The 22,962-nt window shown below is 35.7% G+C and overlaps 1 protein-coding gene across 7 annotated transcripts in view; it reads left to right on the forward strand.

The window, feature by feature from the left end:
* The window catches only part of LRBA (LPS responsive beige-like anchor protein), a 753,999-nt gene that overhangs the window by 135,498 nt on the left and 595,539 nt on the right, over positions 1-22,962 (forward strand). For all 7 annotated transcript variants that reach the window (XM_061384015.1, XM_061384012.1, XM_061384019.1 and 4 more), the window contains exons 19-22: positions 1,984-2,092; positions 2,476-2,557; positions 5,650-5,773; positions 6,068-6,260. In XM_061384015.1, coding sequence (XP_061239999.1) covers positions 1,984-2,092; positions 2,476-2,557; positions 5,650-5,773; positions 6,068-6,260 — 508 coding nt within the window. The remainder of the gene's footprint in view (positions 1-1,983; positions 2,093-2,475; positions 2,558-5,649; positions 5,774-6,067; positions 6,261-22,962) is intronic.

Genomic DNA, 22,962 nt, shown 5'->3' on the forward strand with positions numbered 1-22,962 from the left:
TCTGTTATATATATAACTAAAAACTGAAACCTGCATGCTTCTTTTCTTAACTGAATGCAGACGTTCTTGTCCTACCTATTGTTCCTTATACCAGAATTGGTTTATTATAAAAATTAACAGTTTTGGTGGTAGAAAAGTATTGCTAACTTTGTAGTCTGTGTTGAATCCAGCTGGCTGACTGTACATAAGGTTACATTGGAACACAGCCACAATCATTTATTTGTTTATTATCTATGGCTGTTTATACAGCAGCAGTGTTGAGTTATTGCTGCAGAGAGCATGGTACACAAAACTGTAAATTTATACTATCCAGCCATTTGGAGAAAACATTTGACAAAGCCAGGGGTAGAATTAAGTTTGTAATCCTTCAGTTTCTTAGTTTCTGCTTGAAAGTTTAATTTTAGTATGTTTACCTTCACAGTGTTCCTTTAAAAATTCTCTTGCATGTCTTCTACCTTTTCTTTCACATTGTTTTTCTACTTATTTGGCTTTAGATGATTATTCATGGTAGCTGCCAGTTAGTAAAAAATTGCTGTGAAGATTTGGCTTTAGATTATTATTCATGGTTCAATTCAGTTCAATTCAGTCTCTCAGTCGTGTCCGACTCTTTGCAACCCCATGGACTGAAGCACGCCAGGCCTCCGAGTCCATCGCCAACTCCCGGAGTTTACTCAAACTCATGTCGTTGAGTCAAGCTGTCATTTAACCATCTCATCGTCTGTCGTCCCCTTTTCCTCCTGCCTTCAATCTTTCCCAACATCAGGATCTTTTCTAATGACTCAGTTCTTCTCATCAGGTGGCCAAAGTATTGGAGTTTCAGCTTCAGCATCAGTCCTTCCAATGAATATTCAGGAGTGATTTCCTTTAGGATGGACTGGTTGGATCTCCTTGCAGTCCAAGGGACTCTCAAGAGTCTTCTCCAACACCACAGTTCAAAAGCATCAATTCTTTGGTCTCATAGTCTCATGTATAGTTGGATCTATACATGACTCTCAGATCTATACATGACTACTGAAAAAACCATAGCTTTGACTAGACAGACCTTTGTTGGCAAAGTAATGTTCAGCATTCAAAAGACGAAGGGCATGGCATCCAGTCCCATCACTTCATGGCAATTAGATGGGGATACAGTGGAAACAGTGAGAGACTTTATTTTCTTTGGCTCCAAAATCACTGCAGATGGTGACTGCAGCCATGAAATTAAAAGACACTTGCTCCTTGGAAGAAAAGCTATGACCAACCTAGACAGCATATTAAAAAGCCGACAAAGGTTTGACTAGTCAGAGCTATGATATTTCCATTAGTCATGTATAGATATGAGAGTTGGACCATAAAGAAAAATGGATGCCAAAGAATTGATGCTTTTGTACTGTGGTGTTGGAGAAGACTCTTGAGAGTCCCTTGGACTGCAAGGAGATCCAACCAGTCCATCCTAAAGGAAATCAGTCCTGAGTGTTCATTGGAAGGACTGATGCTGAAGCTGATACTCCAATACTTTGGCCACCTGATGGGAAGAACTGACTCATTGGAAAAGACCCTGATGTTGGGAAAGATTGAAGGCAGGAGGAGAAGGGGACAACAGAGGATGAGATGGTTGGATGGTATCACTAACTCGATGGACACGAGTTTGAGCAAGCTCTGGGAGCTGGTGATGGACAGGTAAGCCTGGCGTGCTGCAATCCATGGGGTTGCAAAGAGTCAGACATGAGTGAGGGGCTGAATCAAACTATGAAGATTTTGGTGATGATTTTTGCTGTGCTGTGGCATAACCAGTCGTATTTTTTTTAATTTTAGTTGTTCCCATATTGTAGTTTGTATTTCTGTACTTAAAAGATTTTGTGGCCTTGTAAGTTCTAGGTTGAAGGAAATTGGGGGCATTATTGAGCTGGAATTTGTTACTTTTGTGAAAAACATTTTTATGTCTCCTTCATCAAGTAAATAGTAAAACTTTGCATTTGATTTTTTTTTTCTGTGTAATTGCAGAAGAAAAGCTGAAGTCATGCTTGGACATGGGTTGTTTTCATTGTTAGCTGAAAGACTCATGCTTCAGACAAATTTAATCACAATGACAACGTATAACGTCTTATTTGAGGTAGGAATGCAGTGAGCATTTAATCTTAACTAATTTTTAGCGAAAAATACCTATATAATTGAGTTGACTAATGTGTAGATGAAATAAAAGCATTTAGGTTTGATGTATGATTTTGAAACTAGTTATTTAAAGACACACTGCTAAAAAAAAAAAAAAAAAATAAAGACACACTGCTATATCTTAATCTGTTAGTCTGTGAGTTATTAAACAGTGTGGACATCTCTGTTTAAGTATTTTCTCCATTGTATTGACTAATTGATGTCTCATTTTAGAATTACTTTTAAATAGGGTTATAATGTTGATTAGTGTTGTACTTAAAGTTCATTAATAGTAATAGTGACATAGTGATTATGCTAATCCAATCTGGTCTTTCATTTCTGTAGATTCTCATAGAACAGATTTGCACTCAAGTGATACATAAACAACATCCAGATCCTGATTCTTCAGTAAAGATACAGAATCCTCGTATGTATTTAATATACTTTGTTTTTGATATTTGTTTTTTGTTTTTCAAGATTTATTGTTATATAGCTGACATACAACGTCGTGTAATTTCAAGGTGTACAGTGTAATGAGTTGATACACGTTGTGAAATGATTACCACAGTAACGTTAGTGAGCACATCCATGGTTCTACGTGGTTTTAATTTTTTGTGTTACACGTGGTGAATACCCTTAGCACTTTCAAACGCATAAAGCAGTATTGTTATCTGTTGTCTCCAGGTTAAAGATTACATCCACGGAACTTATTCACCTTGTAACTGGAAGCTTCTAGTTTTTGAGCGCCTTCACCCATTTCTCCCGTTCCCTTCCTTTTAACTTGTTTTTTATAAGTACATCCTGTTACCAAATGGAAAGGCACTGAAGAACCTAAAGTTGATATTGTTGGAAACACATTGTTTAGATAACATTTCATTATAGACATTAATATAATAGTAGTTTTGTTTGTGTTTGATGTTGACTATAATTTCAAATTTACCTTAGGTCATGGGGAAATGTTTATATACAGATTTTCAAGAATTATATGCATAAGATCTATGTTCAGATTTTTGGTAAAGTTTTGACTGTACTATTTAGGTGATGACAGGCTAAGTTACATGGACCATGAAGGTGGCTTTCTTTTTAAATTCCTGTCAAGAATACGAAGTGTGGAATTGAAAAATATCTGTCTTCTTAATTGTTTAAGAACTTAGTCTTGGTTAATAATCTTTTCTTTTGATATTTAGAATTCTTAAGGACTTATAAAATGTGTACATTTCTCATCTTGCTTTTTAAGATTAGTGATATTAAAACAACTGGTTTGTGGAATTTATAAATTAAATTACTTTTTGTGTGATGAGTTGTGTTCATGTTTGTGATACTGTTTCAGTACTAATTTTAAAAACACATGTCATGTGTGTGTTTAATTTTTCTTAGCCTCCAAATAATTGTGATATCATTATTTTATAGAGTAAAAAAGGAAAAAATACCTCGATTATATTGTTGTTCATTTGCTCAGTCATGTCCAACTCTTTGCAACCCATGGACTGCACATGCCACGTTTCCTGTCCTTCACTATCTGCTGGAGCTTGCTCAGACTCATGTCCATCCAGTCGGTGATGCCATCCAACCATCTCATCCTCTGTCATCCCCTTCTCCTCCTGGCTTCAGTCTTCCCCAGCATCATGGTCTTTTCTAATGAGCCGACCTTTCACATTAGGTGGCCAAAGTGTTGGAGTTACAGCTTCAGTATCAGTCCTGCCAGTGACTTTTCAGGCTTGATTTCTTTTGGGTTGTATTAATCTGATCTGCTTGCTGTCCAGGGGATTCTCAAGAGTGTTTTACAGCACCGAAGTTTGAAAGCATCTGATCTTCAGCACTCGCCTTCTTTATGGTCTAGCTCTCATATCTATACATGACTACTGGAAAAACCATAGCTTTGACTATAAGGACATTTGTTGGCAAAGTGGTGGTGTCTTTGTTTTTTTAAAATGCTGTCTAGGTTGGTCATAGCTTTTCTTCCAAGGAGCAAGCGTCTTTTAATTTCATGGCTGCAGTCACCATCCACAGTGATTTTGGAGCCCAAGAAAATAAAGTCTGTCACTGTTTCTTTTTTTTCCTTATCTTTTTGCTTTGAAGTGATGGAATTGGATGCCATAATCTTTGTTTTTAAATGTTTAGTTTTATTTTATTTTTAAACTTTACAATATTGTATTGGTTTTGCCATATATCAACATGTTTAGTTTTAAACCAGCTTTTTCACTCTCCTCTTTCACTTTCATCAAGAGATTCTTTAGTTCCTCTTCTGCCACAGTGGTGGTATCATCTGTATATCTAAGATTATTGATATTTCTTTAGGCAATCTTGATTCTAGCTTGTGCTTCATCCAACCTTGATAATATATATAATATAAAATATATTTTATGTAGTTATGGGAAAGATGACTTATTGAAGTAAGAACTCTAAATATATTGTCTGTGTAATATATTAGCAGAAAAGATAATCTGTACACTGTGGTATTTAAAAAATGGTATGTCTGCTTTTCAGTATTAACAGCTAAGTGATTTTGGGGTACATTAATTTATCCAAATGGGTAAATAATAGTATCTCTACAATCCGGATGATAATAGTATCTAGTTATCATTTTGTGAGGATTATATGTATTAATATCTGTATTTTCTAAAAAAGTGTCTCACAGTAGTATATCCTCAAAGTTAGTGGATATTATTGTCATGGTAATCATTGTTCAGGTAGACTTCGTCATTAGAAGAATTCAAAAATTGTCATTAAGTTTATGATAAAATATCTTTTATTTGATATTTTGAACTTTTTGCTTTAGAAACACCAAAAATCTTGGCCAATTGCAGGTTTAGAATTCCTCAATTTTTATTTGTGTAAAACTTTGGGATATTATTATTTGATCATTCTACTTTGATTTTTATATATTTTAAGCATTCCTTTTCTTAAAATTTATAGTACAAATTTAGTCAATATTTAAGAGTATTATAGGAACAGTTTTATTTATTTAGGGTTTTTAGTAGGTTTTAATTTAGTTTTCATATTTTTGTGTCTAATTTTACTTTTAGAATTATGGAAGAAAATCTTGATAGCTTCTAAAATTCACAATGATAAAGGATAAAGTATGTGCCTATTATACATATTGTTGAAGAAGCTGAGAATTCTTTTTTTCTGAGATTTTGATTTTATATATATGTTTTGAGTATTTAAAAAAAATTTAAATATGTATATTTTAAGATCAACTTTATTATCTGGCAGAGATTATGGAGAGGTGTCAGCAGTCATTTAATTCATTTATAATTTAATTTGATTTACTACAAAGTTTTAAAATTTAAGTATTCTGTCTAATGATGAAAATAAAAAATTCCTTTCTTGTTTATATATGATTTCTAGTGAATGTTTTGACAGTCTTGTCCACAGATAATTTTTTTTATAATACAGAAGAGGATATTTTAGGTAGACATTTATGTCAGGGAAATAAAATTGAAATATACTGATGATCTTGCATCATGAATTTTTTGTAACGTTGTGGTTTTTACTAATTTATGAATTGTCTTACAGAGATACTAAAAGTAATTGCAACGCTACTTCGAAATTCTGTGCAGTGCCCAGAGAGTATGGAAGTTCGCAGAGCATTTCTTTCTGACATGATTAAACTTTTTAATAACAGTAGAGAGAATAGAAGGTAAGCAGGATCAGTTACCTTTTATTTGCAGTGTTCAAGTCTAGCTTTGAATGAGCCTATATTTTCTAGGACAAATTGCTTTAAATACTATGAAATGAACTTTCTGTATGCTTTTTCATTAAAGTAGTACAAGTAATATACCATACAGTTACTTGAACTTTCATTGTTTTTAATTGTTTTGTATACATAATAAAGCTGGTTGTTTTGTTCATTTTGTTTTAAAGTTTTACGTTTTTAGAATTCTTTCAGTTGATTTACTTTTTAAATAATTCGGTGTCCTCTTAATATTTTCAGGAGTTTGCTACAGTGTTCTGTGTGGCAAGAGTGGATGCTTTCTCTCTGCTATTTTAATCCTAAGAATTCAGATGAACAAAAGATAACAGAAATGGTATATGCCATATTCCGAATCCTACTTTACCATGCAATCAAATATGAGTGGGGTGGCTGGCGTGTGTGGGTAGACACTTTATCAATCACACATTCAAAGGTAAGTTTTTTTAAATGACAGTATATTTTAGAATTTTAAATGTTTGTAATTTTGATTCTCTAACAAAATTTTATACACTTAAAATGAAGTCAAAAAGGCAGATTACACTTTGGAAGTGTAGTGAACAACTGAAACAAGGAATAACTAATAAGAAAGGTAGACTGTTTCTAAGTTCCTCAGAATGTTTTTTTTTTTTTAATGTCATTGTTATGTGTGCTTAGGAAAGTGAAACCTTGTCACACAGCCTAGGAATTTGTATTTTCTTTTTTTCTTTCTTTTTTAAATTTTTATTATAATTTTTTTTTACTTTATAACATTGTATTGGTCTAGCCATACATCAGCATGACTCCGCCACGGGTGTGCACGTGTTCCCAATCCTGAAGCCCCCTCCCACCTCCCTCCCCATTCCATTTTCAAGTAGCCATTTTCAAGATACAGTTTTCCGAATTTTACAGGACTTTAAACCTTTTTGAACACAAGGTGGCGCACAATATTCAAAGATGAGAATTACTTTAGAAATATAAGGTGGTTGAGTAAACAAAAAGCTCTGGCTAATTTTGCTTTTGCTCATATGTTATATTCTGTTAAAATATTTGTTTGAAAATCTACTACTCTTTCTTAAAATAAAAACACCTTAATCCAGTGTTACTCATTTATATATAGCTTTTGTTTAAAAATATCAATGAAATGTCCTAGATATATAAAAAGTTAGAAGGACTAAGGTACCTACCATGTTTATGAAAGTGGGTTCTCCATCCCAGTTGCTTTGTCTACCATTTTCAGCCCCTCTTTTCTCCCCCTCACCTGAATTTGGGGCTTTCATTATTTCTGTGTCTTATGTGTATTTTTAATTACACACACGCATACCACACTGGATAATTTTATTTTTCATATGTGTACTTAATATAGATAATGGTATTGTATGAAATACGTTTTTTGATAACTTGCTATTTTTACTTATCACTGTTTGAGATCCATTCATGTTGACCAGGGTCGTCGTGTCCTTTTTCTCAGTTGTGTGTATTCCATGGTATAACTTCATCTGTTTATCATTTTGATGAGAACTTTTGATATATTTTGTATACATGAGAAAGTTTCTTTCTAGAATTGGAGTTGCTAATTTGTAAGATGCAGATGTGGAACATCACAAGATTTACAGTTCTTTTCCAAAGTAGTGTATCAGTTTATATTCTTGCCAGTGACGTATAAATACTCATGTCTTCATATCACCTTATCACTTGTTATGGCTGGAGTTTAAAAAATTCCAAATATGATGAATTTTAAATGCTGTGTTTCCCTAATTTTAATTTGCACTTTTTTTGTTTTGTGGAAGTTCTTCATATATTCTTGGTCTTAATCCTTTGCTACCTATATTATTTATGAATGTCTTCTGTCAATTTGTTGCTTTTCTTGTTATGTTTGGAGTTTTATGTTTGTGTCTTCTGAGGAAATTTTAAATTTCAAATAATATTCAGTTAAATATTCAAATGCAAATTCAGTTAAATTTATTAGCTTTTCACTGTTTATAATAGCCAAGACATGGAAGCAACCTAGATGTCCATCAGCAGATGAATGGATAAGAAAGCAGTGGTACATATACACGATGGAGTATTACTCAGCCATTAAAAAGAATACATTTGAATCAGTTCTAATGAGGTGGATGAAACTGGAGCCTATTATACAGAGTGAAGTGAGCCAGAAGGAAAAACATAAATACAGTATACTAACGCATATATATGGAATTTAGAAAGAGGGTAACAATAACCCGGTGTACGAGACAGCAAAAGAGACACTGATGTATAGAACAGTCTTATGGACTCTGTGGGAGAGGGAGAGGGTGGGAAGATTTGGGAGAATGGCAATGAAACATGTAAAATATCATGTAGGAAACGAGTTGCCAGTCCAGGTTCGATGCACGATGCTGGATGCTTGGGGCTGGTGCACTGGGACGGCCCAGAGGGACGGTATGGGGAGGGAGGAGGGAGGAGGGTTCGGGATGGGGAACACATGTATACCTGTGGCGGATTCATTTTGATATTTGGCAAAACTAATACAATTATGTAAAGTTAAAAAAAAAATTTATTAGCTTTTATTATGTTTTATATATCTTATTTAGGAACTGTATATATATCCAGAAGTAATACAATTAGCAAATATTAATATTATAAATTGACTAGAAGGATAAAGAAAAGTGATAAATGTAGTATATCTTTATTTTTAATTCAATTGTTTTTGTGTGTGTGGTAACTTTAATAATTATTTATTTACATTTGGCTGCATTGGGTCATAGTCTCTGCATGCAGGATCTCCATTCTGTCATGCAGGATCTTCCCGTGTGGTGCATGGTCTCCCTAGTTGCAGTGCATGGGCTTAGTTGCTCTGCGGCTTGTGGGATCTTGTTCCCTAATCAGGGATTGAACCTGCATCCCCTGTACTGCAAGGCGGATTCTTTACCATTGGACCACCAGGGAAGTCCCTGGTATATCTTTAAATGTTTTATTTTATTGACTATCATAGTTACTGCTCTGGAATGTTTTGCCCATCTATTGGAATATGGGCTTCTCTCATACCTCAGTTGGTAAAGAATCTGCCTGCAATGCTGGAGACCCGGGTTCAATTCCGGGGTTGGGAAGGTCCCCTGGAGAAGGAAATGGCAACCCACTCCAGTATTCTTACCTGGAGAATCCCTTGGACAGAGGAGCCTGGCAGGCTACAGTCCATGGGGTCTCAAAGAGTTGGGTACGACTTAGCATCCAAACCACATTGGAATATGTTGTCATTTCTTAAATATATGTTCTTGAGTGTTTGTATAACTTCAGCTATTTGAAGTACTTAGAAGTTGTTATTAATTCTGTTTCCTCTCTCTTAAATGAAAGATGTGTTGCTATAGTAAGGATTTACAAAAGTATCTTAGATTAGCCACAATCTGTGAATAATCCAGTGGTAAATGAGGCAGAGATGTGATTTTCAAAAATGGCTTTGTTTTAGTCTCTGCATTTTTAAGCTAATCAGTTTAGTGAAAGGCATTCTTCAAAGAATTGTGGCCTAAGGGCCAAATCTGGCCTGACCTGTTTCTGTCAATAAATTTTTATTGAAACACAGCCATTTGCATTTATTTATGTATTTTGTATGACTGCTTCCATGCTACAAGTATTGAGTATTTGTGACAGAGACTTTTTTTGCCCCCATGCCTAAAGTATTTGTTATTTGGCACTTTACAGAAACGCTTTGCCACCTCTTCTCTGAGTTATTTCAGTTTGTGCTGGTACCCCGCTATTCTGATGTCTGTTTTAGTGAGCTATTGCAGTCTGGTCTGATTTTCTCCTAGTAGTGTTTTGCCCTTTACTACTTCATGAGAAAAATAGGGTTAAGTTTAGATCTCACCTAATTTGGATTAGATTTCAAATATATCTGGGAGAATTCTTATTTAGAAAAGTGTGATGTGAATTAGATTTTAATAATTTTATACCTATTCCCTGTTAATTCAGCACTTTTGTATACACTTTAGTTTGTCATGTCCTTAGGAAGAATGGCTAAAGGAATGTAATCTTTAGAGCAGTAATTCTTGAAGTACTATCTGAAGACCTTGGGAGCCCAGGAGACCATTTCAGGGAGTGGAGGGGTCCACCTTTTCTAGCTACATATCTAGTTAGAAGGTGGATTTTTCTTCATGTACCGCAGTTGAAACAATATAATGCAACAGACTGAATACAAAAGCAGATATTAGAGTGTAGGTATTTTCTATTATGCCAGAATGAAAGAGGTTTGCAAAAATAATAGGAAATGAAATTTGTGAAATAATAGCACTCTTCTCATTTTTATTATTGCTTTGAAAAATGCCATCTATATTAATATTAATATTTTCAAAAGAAATCAATATTTGTAAAATTTCTTAGCTTTAATTTCTAATGTGGTAATTAGTAATAGGGGCTTCCCTCATGGCTTAGCTGGTAAAGAATCTGCCTGCAATGTGGGAGATCTGGGTTTGATCCCTGGTTTGGAAAGTTCCCCTGGAGAAGGGAAAGGCTACCCACTCCAGCTTTGTGGCCTGGAGAATTCCATGGACTGGAGAATTCCTGGAGAATTTAGTCCGTGGGGGTCACAAAGAGTTAGACACAACTGAAGACATGCCCCATATAAATAAATACTTTGGATCCTTAGACCAAAATGCTTGAGAAGTGCCAAATCATTGACTGTTTAGGGCCAGTAGCCTAGTCTCTTAGTTATTTTCTATCCACAAAACAAAAGGGGTGTAATAGAAGATATCTCTGACACCTTAGCTTTTGAGTGTTTATAGTTAAATATTTATGTCCAGTCACCAGTCTATTTGTGTGAGTAATGAAGATAACATGGACTTTGCAGATAGGCTGGTCCTGGGTTTGAATTCTGATTTATAGTAATTTATAGTTTGTAAACTCAGGAAAGTTTCTACAATTTCTTAACCACCAGCGTTAGTCTAGAAATGGTAAAAGTGTTAATTAATGTGTTTATCTGACTTTAGGAGTTAATGAGTGAAATCACAGCAAATGAAATTAAATGACTGTTTTCCTTTGTTATAGGTCTATCATTCCTCCTGTTAATCCTTTTGTGCTGACTCTTAATGCTAGCTTATTAGTTATGCCCTTATCACTTCATATTTGATATAAATACACATTTTTAAAAATTTTCTTTTCAAATGAGTTAATTACATCCAAAATAATTTGTGTGGCATATATGCTATGAAGTGTTATAAAGGAAGAATTGTGACTACCTGACTTAAAAACATGTTGCATGGTTCAACCTGTCCATCCCCCACCTGTCCTCATTTCCGTCTTGAAAAGTTAAAAAAAAATGTATTCCTAAATAACATAACCTCTTATATTGCCTATTTTTATATTTTATGAAAGTGACATTGTACTGTGTGAACTTTTCTGTTACTTATTTTTCTCATCAAACCTTTTGTTTCTAAGAATCTTTTTTATTCTTAATAAATACATAAATTTTAAAAAAGAATTAATCAGAGTCATTAGCGTGGGAGAGAGTTGATTGAAGCCAGGGATGGGCAATCCTTGGGCCAAATCTTGCTCATTGGGTGCTTTTGTAAATAAAGTTTGATTGGAACATACAGAAAAATCTTTTTTATTCTTACATATAGCTTTCTTTCATTCATTTTCACTGCTGTGAATAAGTCAGGTGCTCAAAGGCAAAGGCTTTAATAGAGGTGTCATTTTCAAGCTTCATGTAACTGTTGTTCACAGTAACAAGTCTATTGGGATGAGTTATATGTGTTTACATACATGTGCGCACATGTCCACCTATTCCCCCACGCCTGAAACAGAGCTTGATGCTATGAGACAGTGTTCACTCTTACTAAATGTTGGTATGGAGTGATAAACTCTTATATTTAAAGTTTTTGATGATGGAAATTCCTTAGTTGTCCTGGAGTTAGGACTCTGTGCTTTCATTGCTGGTCGTGAAATCCCTGTTCAATCCCTGGTCTGAGAACTAAGATCCTGAAAGCCGTGCGGTGGAACCCCTCCTCCGCACCCCCCTTCCCACCCGCCGGGCAAAAATGCTGATGACGCCTCAATAAATTGATTCCATGATCCACCCAAAGCTCTGCTCTAGGACTTATTAGTAGGAAAAGAGTTGCTTTATCTTCTAACTTTTGATGCTGTCATAAGTAATATTCTATCTTCTAACTTTTGATGCTGTTAGATTTCTTATTTTTGCAGGGTTTTGTCTTTTCCCTGCTTTGAAATTTTTCTCTTTCTTAATGACTTGTAGTAATTTATACATGTCTGAGTTACTTCTCCTGTGGATAGTTCTAATGGTCAGTGGCCTGAGGTGTTTGTTATTTTCCTCTAGGTTTATTGTTCTCAAAATAACTTGTTTAAAAATAATGTTATTCCCCTCCATCAGCACTGTCCTAATCTTCTTAGAAAAGCAAATGATTTCTACCTAATTTTTTACTATTTCCCATGAAAAAAGCATTTCCTACCTCATCGTACTCTGTTCACTTGAGAAAAATATCTACTCTGACTGTACCGGTTCTACTCACTTTAAAATATATCAAGCTTTCTTAGGTCTCCATTTTTGTTTACTTGTGGCATGAACTTTGTGCTCCTTTGTACTTAACCAAATCCTTTATATGTTTAAGGATGTAAAGCTAGCTAAAAAAAATTAGAGATACCAAGGGAACATTTCATGCAAAGATGGGCACAATAAAGGACAGAAATGGTATGGACCTAACAGAAACAGAAGACGTTAAGAAGAAGTTCTAAGAATACACAGAAGAACTGTACAAAAAAGATCTTTATGAGCCAGATAATCACAATGGTGTGATCACTCACCTAGAGCCAGACATCCTGGAATGTGAAGTCAAATGGGCCTCAGGAAGCATCACTAGGAACAAAGCTAGTTGAGGTGATGGAATTCCAGCTGAGATATTTCAAATCCTAAAAGATGATGCTGTGAAAGTGCTGCACTCAATATGCCAGCAAATTTGGAAAACTCCCTAGTGGCCACGGAACTAGAAAAGGTCAGTTTTCATTCCAATCCAAAAGAAAGGCAATGCCAAAGAATGCTCAAACTACTGCACAATTGCACTCATATCACATGCTAGTAAAGTAATGCTCAAAATTCTTCAAGCTAGACTTCAGCAGTACATGAATTGAGAACTTCCAGATGTTCAAGCTGGATTTAGGAAAAGCAGAGGAACCAGAGATCAAATTGCCAACATCCACTGGATCATCGAAAAAGCAAGAGAGTTCCAGAAAAACATCTGCTTCATTGACTACGCTAAAGCCTTTGACTGTGTGGATCACAGCAAACTGTGGAAAATTCTTCAAGAGATAGGAATACCAGACTACGTTACCTGCCTCCTGAGAAACCTGTATGCAGGGCAAGAAACTACAGTTAGAACCAGACTTGGAACAACAGACTGGTTCCAAATTGGGAAAGGAGTACATCACAACTGTATATTGTCACCCTGCTTGTTTAGTTTAATATGCAGAGTACATCGTGCAAAATACTGGACTGGATGAAGCACAAGCTGGACTCAAGATTGCAGGGAAAAGTATCAATAACCTCAGATATGCAGATGACACCACCCTAATAGCAGAATGCGAAGAGGAACTAAAGAGCCTCTTTATGAAAGTGAAAGAGGAGAGTGAAAAAACTGGCTTGAAATTCAGCATTCAATAAATGAAGATCATGGCATCCGGTCCCATTACTTCAATGCAAATTGATGGGATAACAGTGGAAACAGTGACAGACTTTATTTTCTTGGGTTCCAAAATGACTGCAGATGGTGATTGCAGCCATGAAATTAAAAGACGCTTCTTGGAAGAAAAGATTTGATGATCTAGATAGCATATTAAAAAGCAGAGATATTACTTTGTCAACAAAGTAATCTAGTAATCAGAGTAGTCTAGTCAAGGCTATGCTTTTTCCAGTGGTCATGTATGGATGTGAGAGTTGGACCATAAAGAAAGCTGAGCATGAAGAATTGATGCTTTTGAACTGTGGTGTTGAAGACTCTTGAGAGTCCCTTGGACTGCAAAGGGGTCAAACCAGTCAATCCTAAAGGAAAGCAGTCATGTATATTCATTGCAAGGATGATGCTGAAACTCCAGTAGTTTGGCCATCTGATGGGAAGGGCTGGCTTATTAAAAAAGACCCTGATGCTGGGAAAGATTGAAGGCAGGAGGAGGAGGGGATGACAGGATGAGATGGTTGGAGGGCATCTCTGACTTGATGGACATGAGTTTGAGCAAGCTCGTGGAGTTGGTGATGGACAGGGAAGCCTGGGGTGCTGCAGTTCATGTGGTCGCAAAGAGTCAGACATGACTGAGCAACTGAACTGAAATGAACTGAAATCACTATTATGATAATTTTTTGTACTCCTCAGCCATGCTGCTGTGTGTGAATTCACAGCACTTAATTTTCTCTTCGTATCTTGTCTCTCTTTCCTTTCGTCCTCCCAGTGCTTCCCATCCCTCTTGTTTTTCCTCTCTTCTCTTCTCCCCTCTCCCCACTCCCCCTACTTCTTCCTTCTTCTCTCCCTTCTCACTCCCTCTTCCCCTCCGTCCCCAGTCTCCATGTAGTCACCCTGCACACCCTGCATCGGCGTGGACTGCAGGCTCCTCGTGCGGTCTGTGTTGCCCTCTATCAGGCTCAGCTTGCTTGCTCCCTCTTTGCTTTTGTCTTTTTTTCTTTTAGCCACTGTCTCCTGTTTCTCCTATCCCTCTTTTTCTCTGTTCTTCCCTCCAGTGTTCCTCTAGACATTCTGTACCATGTGCCTTCCTCCCCCCAACCTCCTCCTCTCTGTCTCTGTTTGTTTTGTCTCTGCTCCCCCTCTTCTCCCTTGTCTTTCAGTCAGCCCTTCCCTGGGCTCTGTTACTCATCTTCAGTCATTGCATCTGGGTCTTACTCCAGTTGGCACCATCTTTTTTTCCCCTTTCTGCCTTTATCTTTCTTCTTTTGTTCTTTCCACTCCCCGCCTTTGTTTTTCGTGTTTTTTTAGTTGAGTACCTGCAGGTAGAAGAGATCTTATCCTGAAAGAAGTTCCTTTCCAATATGGGAGGTTATACATGCACTGAAAGAGCAAGGCAGGAAGGAGTCAGTGTCACAGAAAAGACACTCAGATTGAACTGAGCGGGGCTTTGAGCTGTGTATAGTTCGGATGTCATTGGACCACCACCTTGTGCTGTGCTGTGCTTAGTCCCTCAGTCATATCCAGCTCTTCACAACCCTGTGTACTGCAGGCTGCTGGCCTCCTCTGTCCAGTTAATTCTCCAGGCAAGGATACCGGAGTGGGCTGCCATTTCCTTCTCTGGGGATCTCCCTGACTAGGGATCAAACCTCCATCTTCTGCATTGCAGGTAGATTCTTTACCTTCTGAGCCAGCAGGGAATCCTGACTACAACCTTGAAGAGTGATAAATAACATTTGGGTGTGTAGAGATAGGGGTGATGAGAATCACTGGTGGAGGAATTGGCATAAGCAAAAATACCGAGGTGATTTCCCTGAGGGAAAAGCATGGGAATTGTTTGCTCTGCTGAGACTGTGTAATGTACATGAAGAAGAGCAGTAATGAGTCAGATAGGAAACGTAGACTGGCATTTAATCATGTATGATCCTGTAATAGCCCTCATGTTGTATTGTTGGTTAATAGTGGTTGTTAATTGAAAGCCCTCATCAGCAGGGATGAAAGGTTTTATACTCTTCCTATCTCCCTAACTGAGCGTAGTGCTGAGAACTTGGCAGCTTGTGCTGAATAAGAAGGAGGAAATGCACCACCACTGTGTGTGTGAGTCGCCCGATCCAGTCCAACCCTTTGTGACCCCCTGGACTGTAGCCCGCCAGGCTCCCCGTCCATGGGATTTTCCAGGCATGAATACTGGAGTGGGTTGCCATTCCTTCTCCCGGGGATCTTCCTGACCCAGGGATCGAACCTAAGTCATCCTGCATTGCAGGCAGATTCTATACCAACTGAGTCACCCGGGAAGCTGAGCCATTGATTACATCATCATGTGGCATCATGCCGCCCCGTGTGTACCTTGGCACCTCAGTCTTTTCTTATCAGTGACCCGGGAAATAGCCACTGACTTTAAAGCGGTACCTACAAACACACAGTATGTTTTAGGGATTGTCTCGTTAGAGTAACTTGGGATGTGCATCTTACTACCGTTTCCGGGACCCCCCCTCAGAATCTCAGTCAGAATCTTGTGGGATGTTTCTAGAAATCCGTATTTAAAATAAGCCCTTCTTATGTACTTTAAATTTTTAGGGCCCCTCAAACTGTACAAGGAATTAGTTTTACTTACTTCAGTATTCTCTCCTCCTCTCTTTTAAACTAAGATGTTAATATAATATACTCTCTAGAAAGTATCATGAAGACAGACTAATTCTATGTAAATTAAATATAGACCCCAGTTAAGACCCCTTAATACATTCTTTTTATCATAAAGGAAAATATATTTTTTATTTCTTGGAGCGTATTTTAAGACATAGAAAATGTTAAAAGAAGAAGTATAAGCTGCTTTTCTTATGTAGTGTCTGAATCAGTGTTTTTTAGACTCAAATTTATACACAAACCCAAAGCAGACTTTGTTTTCTGTGTGTATTAAATATGTATATTTAATTAGTTCATATTTTTCTTTACTCCAGTGACTTACGGCTTTAAATAGATTGTAAAACCTTTGCAAAGAAAATAGTGACATTCTAGGAAGGTCTTTTTTGCCTACTTTGAGTCAAGAATCAGTCTTGGACTAAAGTTTCAGAATTACAGTTATAAAATGGAAAAAATCCTGATTATTTCAGAGTAGTTTTATCTGAGTAAAACTGCACCTGACCCTTTTTGCTGTGAAAGTGTACTTCAGAAGATAAGTGCTAAAGCTTTACTTTTTGAGGCTGAAAAGAAAAATTTAAAGTTACAAGTTGCGTCTTGTGGTTTTTCACCTTTAATGTTTCATAAATGTCTTTCAGTTTTATTTCTTTGTATGATTTTTTTTCATTTATGAAAAAGCTTTTCTCTTTAGTAAGTCTGATGTAAAGTGATTTATTTGAATGTAGCTATGTTAATGTGTTTGGAATCATAAATCCTGGTATCTATTTTTAAAGTAAAATGGAAAGCTTATACTCTAACGCTCTTCAAATCAATATTTAATAAAGTTTAGGACAGAGCTGAAGTGATTCAGTAAGTAGGTGAACAATTTGTAGCATGCTGATAAAAATTCTGCTGAAATTACTGGAATCAAAAATTTTTCTTTGAAGATATTAGTTGTAAAGGTTTATAAATATTTTTGTGCATATAATACTGAAGTGATGCATATTTTTTCCTTTTTACAGCCATTTAAAATCTCTGTTACACAAATTTATAACTTGGTTCTTCATAAAGAACTGGTGTGTAAAAAACTAATGTTGCAGACTTGTATAGCTTTTGCAGTTACATCAGGATACATGTAGCTGCTATAAAAAGCCAAAGAAACTCAATTGCAATTTTATTGTCCAGTTTGATAGATATCCTGCCACCTCTGTAGCAGGGAAGCTGTTTGTCACTGTGTCCCTCCCCTCTAACAGCTGAACTACGTTTTAGAAGCAGTAATAGGCTCTCCTGGTGTCTTTGGAGTATGTTGGTTACCTTGGTCTCAGGTTTCAAGTGTGTATCAGTAACTTTTGTAATTTTATTATTTTTTTGTATTTTCTAGGTTTTTATTATTTATCTTCCTAAATTTTTATGCTTCAAATTGAAAATTATCTTGAGTAATTAATTACTGTTTGCACTTGGTATGCCAAAATGCTTCTACTCTTTAGTTGAAATCTAGATTAAGGTCTTAATATATTCTGAATTATGATGAAATGGCTTAAACATAAATGTCAATTGTTTTATAAAAGAAGAATATATAACAGTTTAGGTTGGGTAAAAAGCAAGTGGAAATCACTTTTGTTGAAATTCTCTAAGTGGTTTCTTAAAAGTATATTTAAAAGTTACAAGATATGAACTGGCACATATAAATATACATATGTTTGTATGTGTGAGCTTATGGTGGCTATATAATAAAATTAAGAATTACAAGGTGTTCCCAGGCCGTTCAGTGGTTAGGGCTTTATGCTTCCACTGCAGGGGACACAGATTTGATCCCTGGTCGGGAAACGAAGATGTCACGTGCTGCATGGCTTGCCAAAAAAAACCCCCCAAAATTGCGTATTCTTTTATGATTTCAAGAGTTACAAAATTTTCATATTTCATGATTGTATGCATTTATATTTAATTGCTAAAGTATTTGTTGGCTTTAAGTTTTTTTGAACAGATACTATTTTTTTTTGTTTTTTTTTTTTTGCAATTTTAAATTAATATGTGCTCATTGTTGGGAATGTGCAACCTAGTACAAAATATAAACACAAAATCCTGAAATTACCTGTTATCCCGTCACCTGCATATGGGTTAAGTGCAAGATTTTCTAGTCTTCTGTTCTTTACATAAATAACACACACATATATAATTATTCTCTTGTAAAAATATCATATTTATATTTTGCAGCATTATTTCAATTAGTGATGTACTTCTTACATGAATTTTAGTGCCTGCATATTATCAGGTGTATGTATATTGCATCATATTATGGAGAAGTAAAGTTAAGAGCAAAAGCTGTAGCTCTGATATAAAGTCTGAATACTATCAGACCACTTGAAATTCTAGGAAGGAGTGATTGAGTAAATGATTCAAGTTTACTTGTCATGTTCTGGCCTTCTCCAGATTTTATTTGGAAAAACTGGTGGAGGTGATTTTTAAAAATCTGTTGAGTTGTATTACAGTGTATTGCACTGTGGTTTAATTTTCCTTTGTCTTTGAGCAGTGATGAGTCTGCTCCTACATTATATATATATACACACACACACATACACACACACATATATATATATATATATGTCTTATTTTGTAGAATGAATTCCTAAAATGCCAGAAGGAGTTTGCATGTTTTAAAAAGATATTGCTAAGTTGCTATGTAAAAAATTGTGTATCGATTTGTATTCTAACTTTACCTGGGAGTGCTTGTCTAGACTGTTCTTAAGAAAATAAAATTGGTCAAGATGAATTTTTAAAATTTAACTTTATTTACTTTTAATTGGAGGATAATGGCTTTATAATACTGTGTTGGTTCTGCTATATATTTGCACGAATCAGCCGTTAGTAAATTATTGTGATATTATTTTATGTCACTGTGCTTCCTGTCTTCATGCATCTAAAATGAGGGTTGTACTACCTGTCTGTTTAGGGTTGCTTTGAAGATTGTCTCAATATTTGCCAGATGCTTAAATCAGTAAATAAGAAGCATCCTGTGTATCTCAACTATTATGCAAGTATTTTAAACCATATATGGTATTGCACACTAAAATGAGCTTAATTTAGTATTTATTACGTGTATGTTTTCAGGCATGGTGTGGAATGGGGAACAATTATTGATTAGATGAAAATTTTCATACTTTAAGGCAGTTGAAGGGAAGAAAATTTCTTTAAGTAAATTTCTTTTAAATTAATTAAAGAATGTTAGATGTTAAGTTAATTAAGAATGTTTCCCATGTGTTAGTATGATATTTATAGAGATTAAGAGGATACTGATTGTTTGGAAAGTTTCTCTTTAAATTGCATCCTCACTTGGTGTTAATAAGAAAGTGTTGTTCAAAAGTCATTTTATGAGTGAGGCTTCTTTTTATGTTTACTACTATTGCTTACTTAAGATGGTGAACTTTAGACCAAAAGTTGCAACTTTTACGTAACATCTGAATATTAGACCAATTAAAATTCTAGGAAGAAATAACTGAGTGAATTAATTTGCTTTTCATATTATGGGTTTCTCAAAAACTCTGTTCAGAAAAATTGGTGGAAATAATTTTTTTAAAATATATTGAAATTAATTTAAAATATGCACAGACATGCACACATACATGTAGTTGAAAAGATCCAGAGTCAGTAATAGTTAAAGCAGTAAAATCAGATTTTATTCAGGAACTCTTGTAATAGGGAGAAAAATCCTGAGTATAGAGCTCAGCTCAACTCTGAATACAAGGAGAAGTCTCGGTTTTATAGCTAAGGAGCAGAGTAGAAGGGAGGAAGGTCTTCAGTGAATGGAAAATAAACAAGAGGAGCCATCTGGGTGGCCAGATTCTAGTTAACCAGACTTTAACAGGACTCTTGCTGAAGGCAGGCCAGGCTGATTAGATACCATCCATGAACAGTGGGAAGTGAGGAACTGCTCAAATGTCTGGCAAGGACAGAGGGCCTAGTTGAGACAGGGGTTCAGAGGAACCTTAATAAAGTTTGGTTAAGGAGAGCGTCTTTGTCAGTACAAACAAAAATACAGTTGTACTGCTTTTAAATTTGTTGTTTCTGCTTCCCTGGCAGTTTTTATATAGGTGTGTTCAATTTTTTGTTATTTATTCTTTTGGTTTTTTTGTAGTGGGCTTATTTTAAGCTTTCTGTGAACAGAATAGTAAGATTTACAAGTCAATTCCATTTGAAAATAATTTTTTAATTTGTCTGTGTAAAACACACAGTTGCCTTTTAAAACAGTGAATAAATAAAGCTTACCCTTACGTGTATGATAAAATTTTCCTTCTTTCTCATGATTCACAAAGCCTTTGTAGTTCAATACCTCCTTACGGTTGATATACTTACTTACTATTTTTATTGCTCATCACTCCCAGAAATGCTTTAATCTTGTTGCTTTACCAGATAACTCAGTATCTTGAATTTTCTTTCACCATCTTTCTTACACATCATTTCTTACACACATCTTCTTAAATTTCTTCTGCACGATGTCTCCCCTTGCTCTTAATCTTGCTCTTCTCTTTCTTGCAAATAAGTAATCATTAATGAGGGCCAAACTTAAATGTCAGCCCCTTCTTGGTACCTCCAGGTGTTTCTAGGCACAGTTGTGTGTTTTCTGTATACTGCCAGTAGTATCTAAATTTTACTTTGAATTACTTGAAATTTTTAAAGCATTCCCAGAGGGCACACAGAAGGCATGAACAAATAGAAAAATGTAATTCCTAGAATAGGAAGATTCAACATCATAAAGTTATAATAGCTTTTCTTTAGGTTTTAAAGAAATTTCTTTAGGTTGTTTTATAAAGCTAATGAAATCCCAAGGAAATGCCAATTAACCATTTTTCTTTTGGAGGGGAAAAAACAGAGGAAGGTAATTATTAAGGAACAGTAAAACAAAATAAACAAGTAAAAATATCCAGGAAGATTCTGTAAAAAGAGCAACTAGAAGGAACTAAGTCTACTGAGGACTAAGTTACATGACTAGGTGTCAGTAATTTAAAAGATGCATTATTGACACATGAAGAGATGGGCTGACCAGGGGGTTAGAAGAGAAAGTCCAGAAATAAACAAAATTCCATATAAGTATTTAGTATATTGTACAGGATATGTCTCAAATCACCAGGTAAAATTTTAAACTATCCATGAATAATGTTGGGACAATAGAGGAAAAAAGTTGGAATATGATGAAATTTAACGTATGGATCAATTAAATGGACAGTGATGCAGATGGAGGGAGGAAGCATAAAAGTACAGAAGAAAAGACATAATTCTTCTGTAAACTTTTGTGTAAGAATTTTCTCAGTATGACTTAGAATCTAGAACCATTAAAGAAAAAAGACTAATTTTTTTTAACTACATTAAAACATGCAAAATGCTTTGTGACCAAAAAACAAATAATACCATAGGCAAAGTCAGAAAGGCAGACGACAAATTGAGAAAACTATTTAGGACCAGGTCAAAGATAGCATTCCTTTTATATAAACTTCTCCTAGAAATAGAGAGGGAACAACAGCCTAATAGGAAGATGGACAAAAGACATGATCAAACAACCCATGGAAAACTGAGTAAAAAGTACTTTAGATTTATGAAAAGATTCTGAACCTATTCATTGTAAGGGACTGCAAAGTAAGAGAGTTCACCAGGGTATATTAAGTGACAAAAGAAAGTGTGAAACAGGGTGTGTAGTGGATATTAGTGAGTAAAACAGGTGGGCAAGTGAGCATTTGTATTTGTCTATATATGCACAAAAGTACTCTGGAAAGATACATAAGAAATTAATAACTGATTGCCTGACTTTTGGGGAATTGTGCAGGTGAGGACCAGTGGTGGGAGGGAGATTTCTAGGCTGTCTACTCTTTTATATTGGAATCATATGAATTGTAGAGGAGAAATTCTCCCTTGACTCTCTTAAGATTCCTGACTGGACCTGAAAATTAACAGAGATTATCAAGAGAAAAGCATATGAATTTATTTAATATATTTTACACCAAGTGGGTGTTTTCATGAGGAGGTGAAGACCCAAAGAAACAGTGAAGTCTGAGCGTTTTTATATTAGATTTGACGAAGGGTGGAAAATCTTGGATAAACATGGGAGGGCAAAGTGTATAAGGACAGTGCACTGTGGGAAAACGGTCAGGGACTGTGCATTCGGATTCTTCTCGGCATCCCTCTGTTGTTGAGATGAGGGTGTGCTTTTTCCTTTGGGTTTTACCTACCTCTCACATAAGAAGCTTCAGGGACAAGGGAGTGATTGAGAGTCCTTATAACCTGCTTCAGGGGAGGATGAAGAGGGCAGCATCTTTCTTATACACACTGTTTCTGAAATTCCTTCATCTTAAAAAATAGTGTGCCGGTGTTCCATATTTTGGGATAGTGTGTTGTGAACTCCATTAAAATATACTACCTACTTAAAAAAAGTTTTGAGTGTATTACACGGTGAGTATATAGTGCTTACTACATACGTGACTTGTTTTCCTCACAGAATTGTTTCTCTTTGTTATTGAACATATAATGTTTTGGTAACTAATTCTTTTAGGTGGTTTTCTTAGAATGGGTTAGGCTTTACACTTGATATCCCTCTAATCAGGTTGTTATTAGGGTAGCATTTAAACTCTTAGGTTTGACCAGAATATTTAGATTTTTAACCAGGATATTTTGCATAAAATAGATCAGTAAATATGTATAAACTTATCAGATCAGATCAGTCGCTCAGTCGTGTCCGACTTTTTGCGACCCCATGAATCGCAGCACGCCAGGCCTCCCTGTCCAACACCAACTCCCGGAGTTCACTGAGACTCACGTCCATCGAGTCAGTGATGCCATCCAGCCATCTCATCCTCTGTCGTCCCCTTCTCCTCCTGCCCCCAATCTCTCCCAGCATCAGAGTCT

The sequence above is a fragment of the Bos javanicus genome, chromosome 17 (genome assembly GCF_032452875.1).
Source record: "Bos javanicus breed banteng chromosome 17, ARS-OSU_banteng_1.0, whole genome shotgun sequence".
Taxonomy (NCBI): domain Eukaryota; kingdom Metazoa; phylum Chordata; class Mammalia; order Artiodactyla; family Bovidae; genus Bos; species Bos javanicus.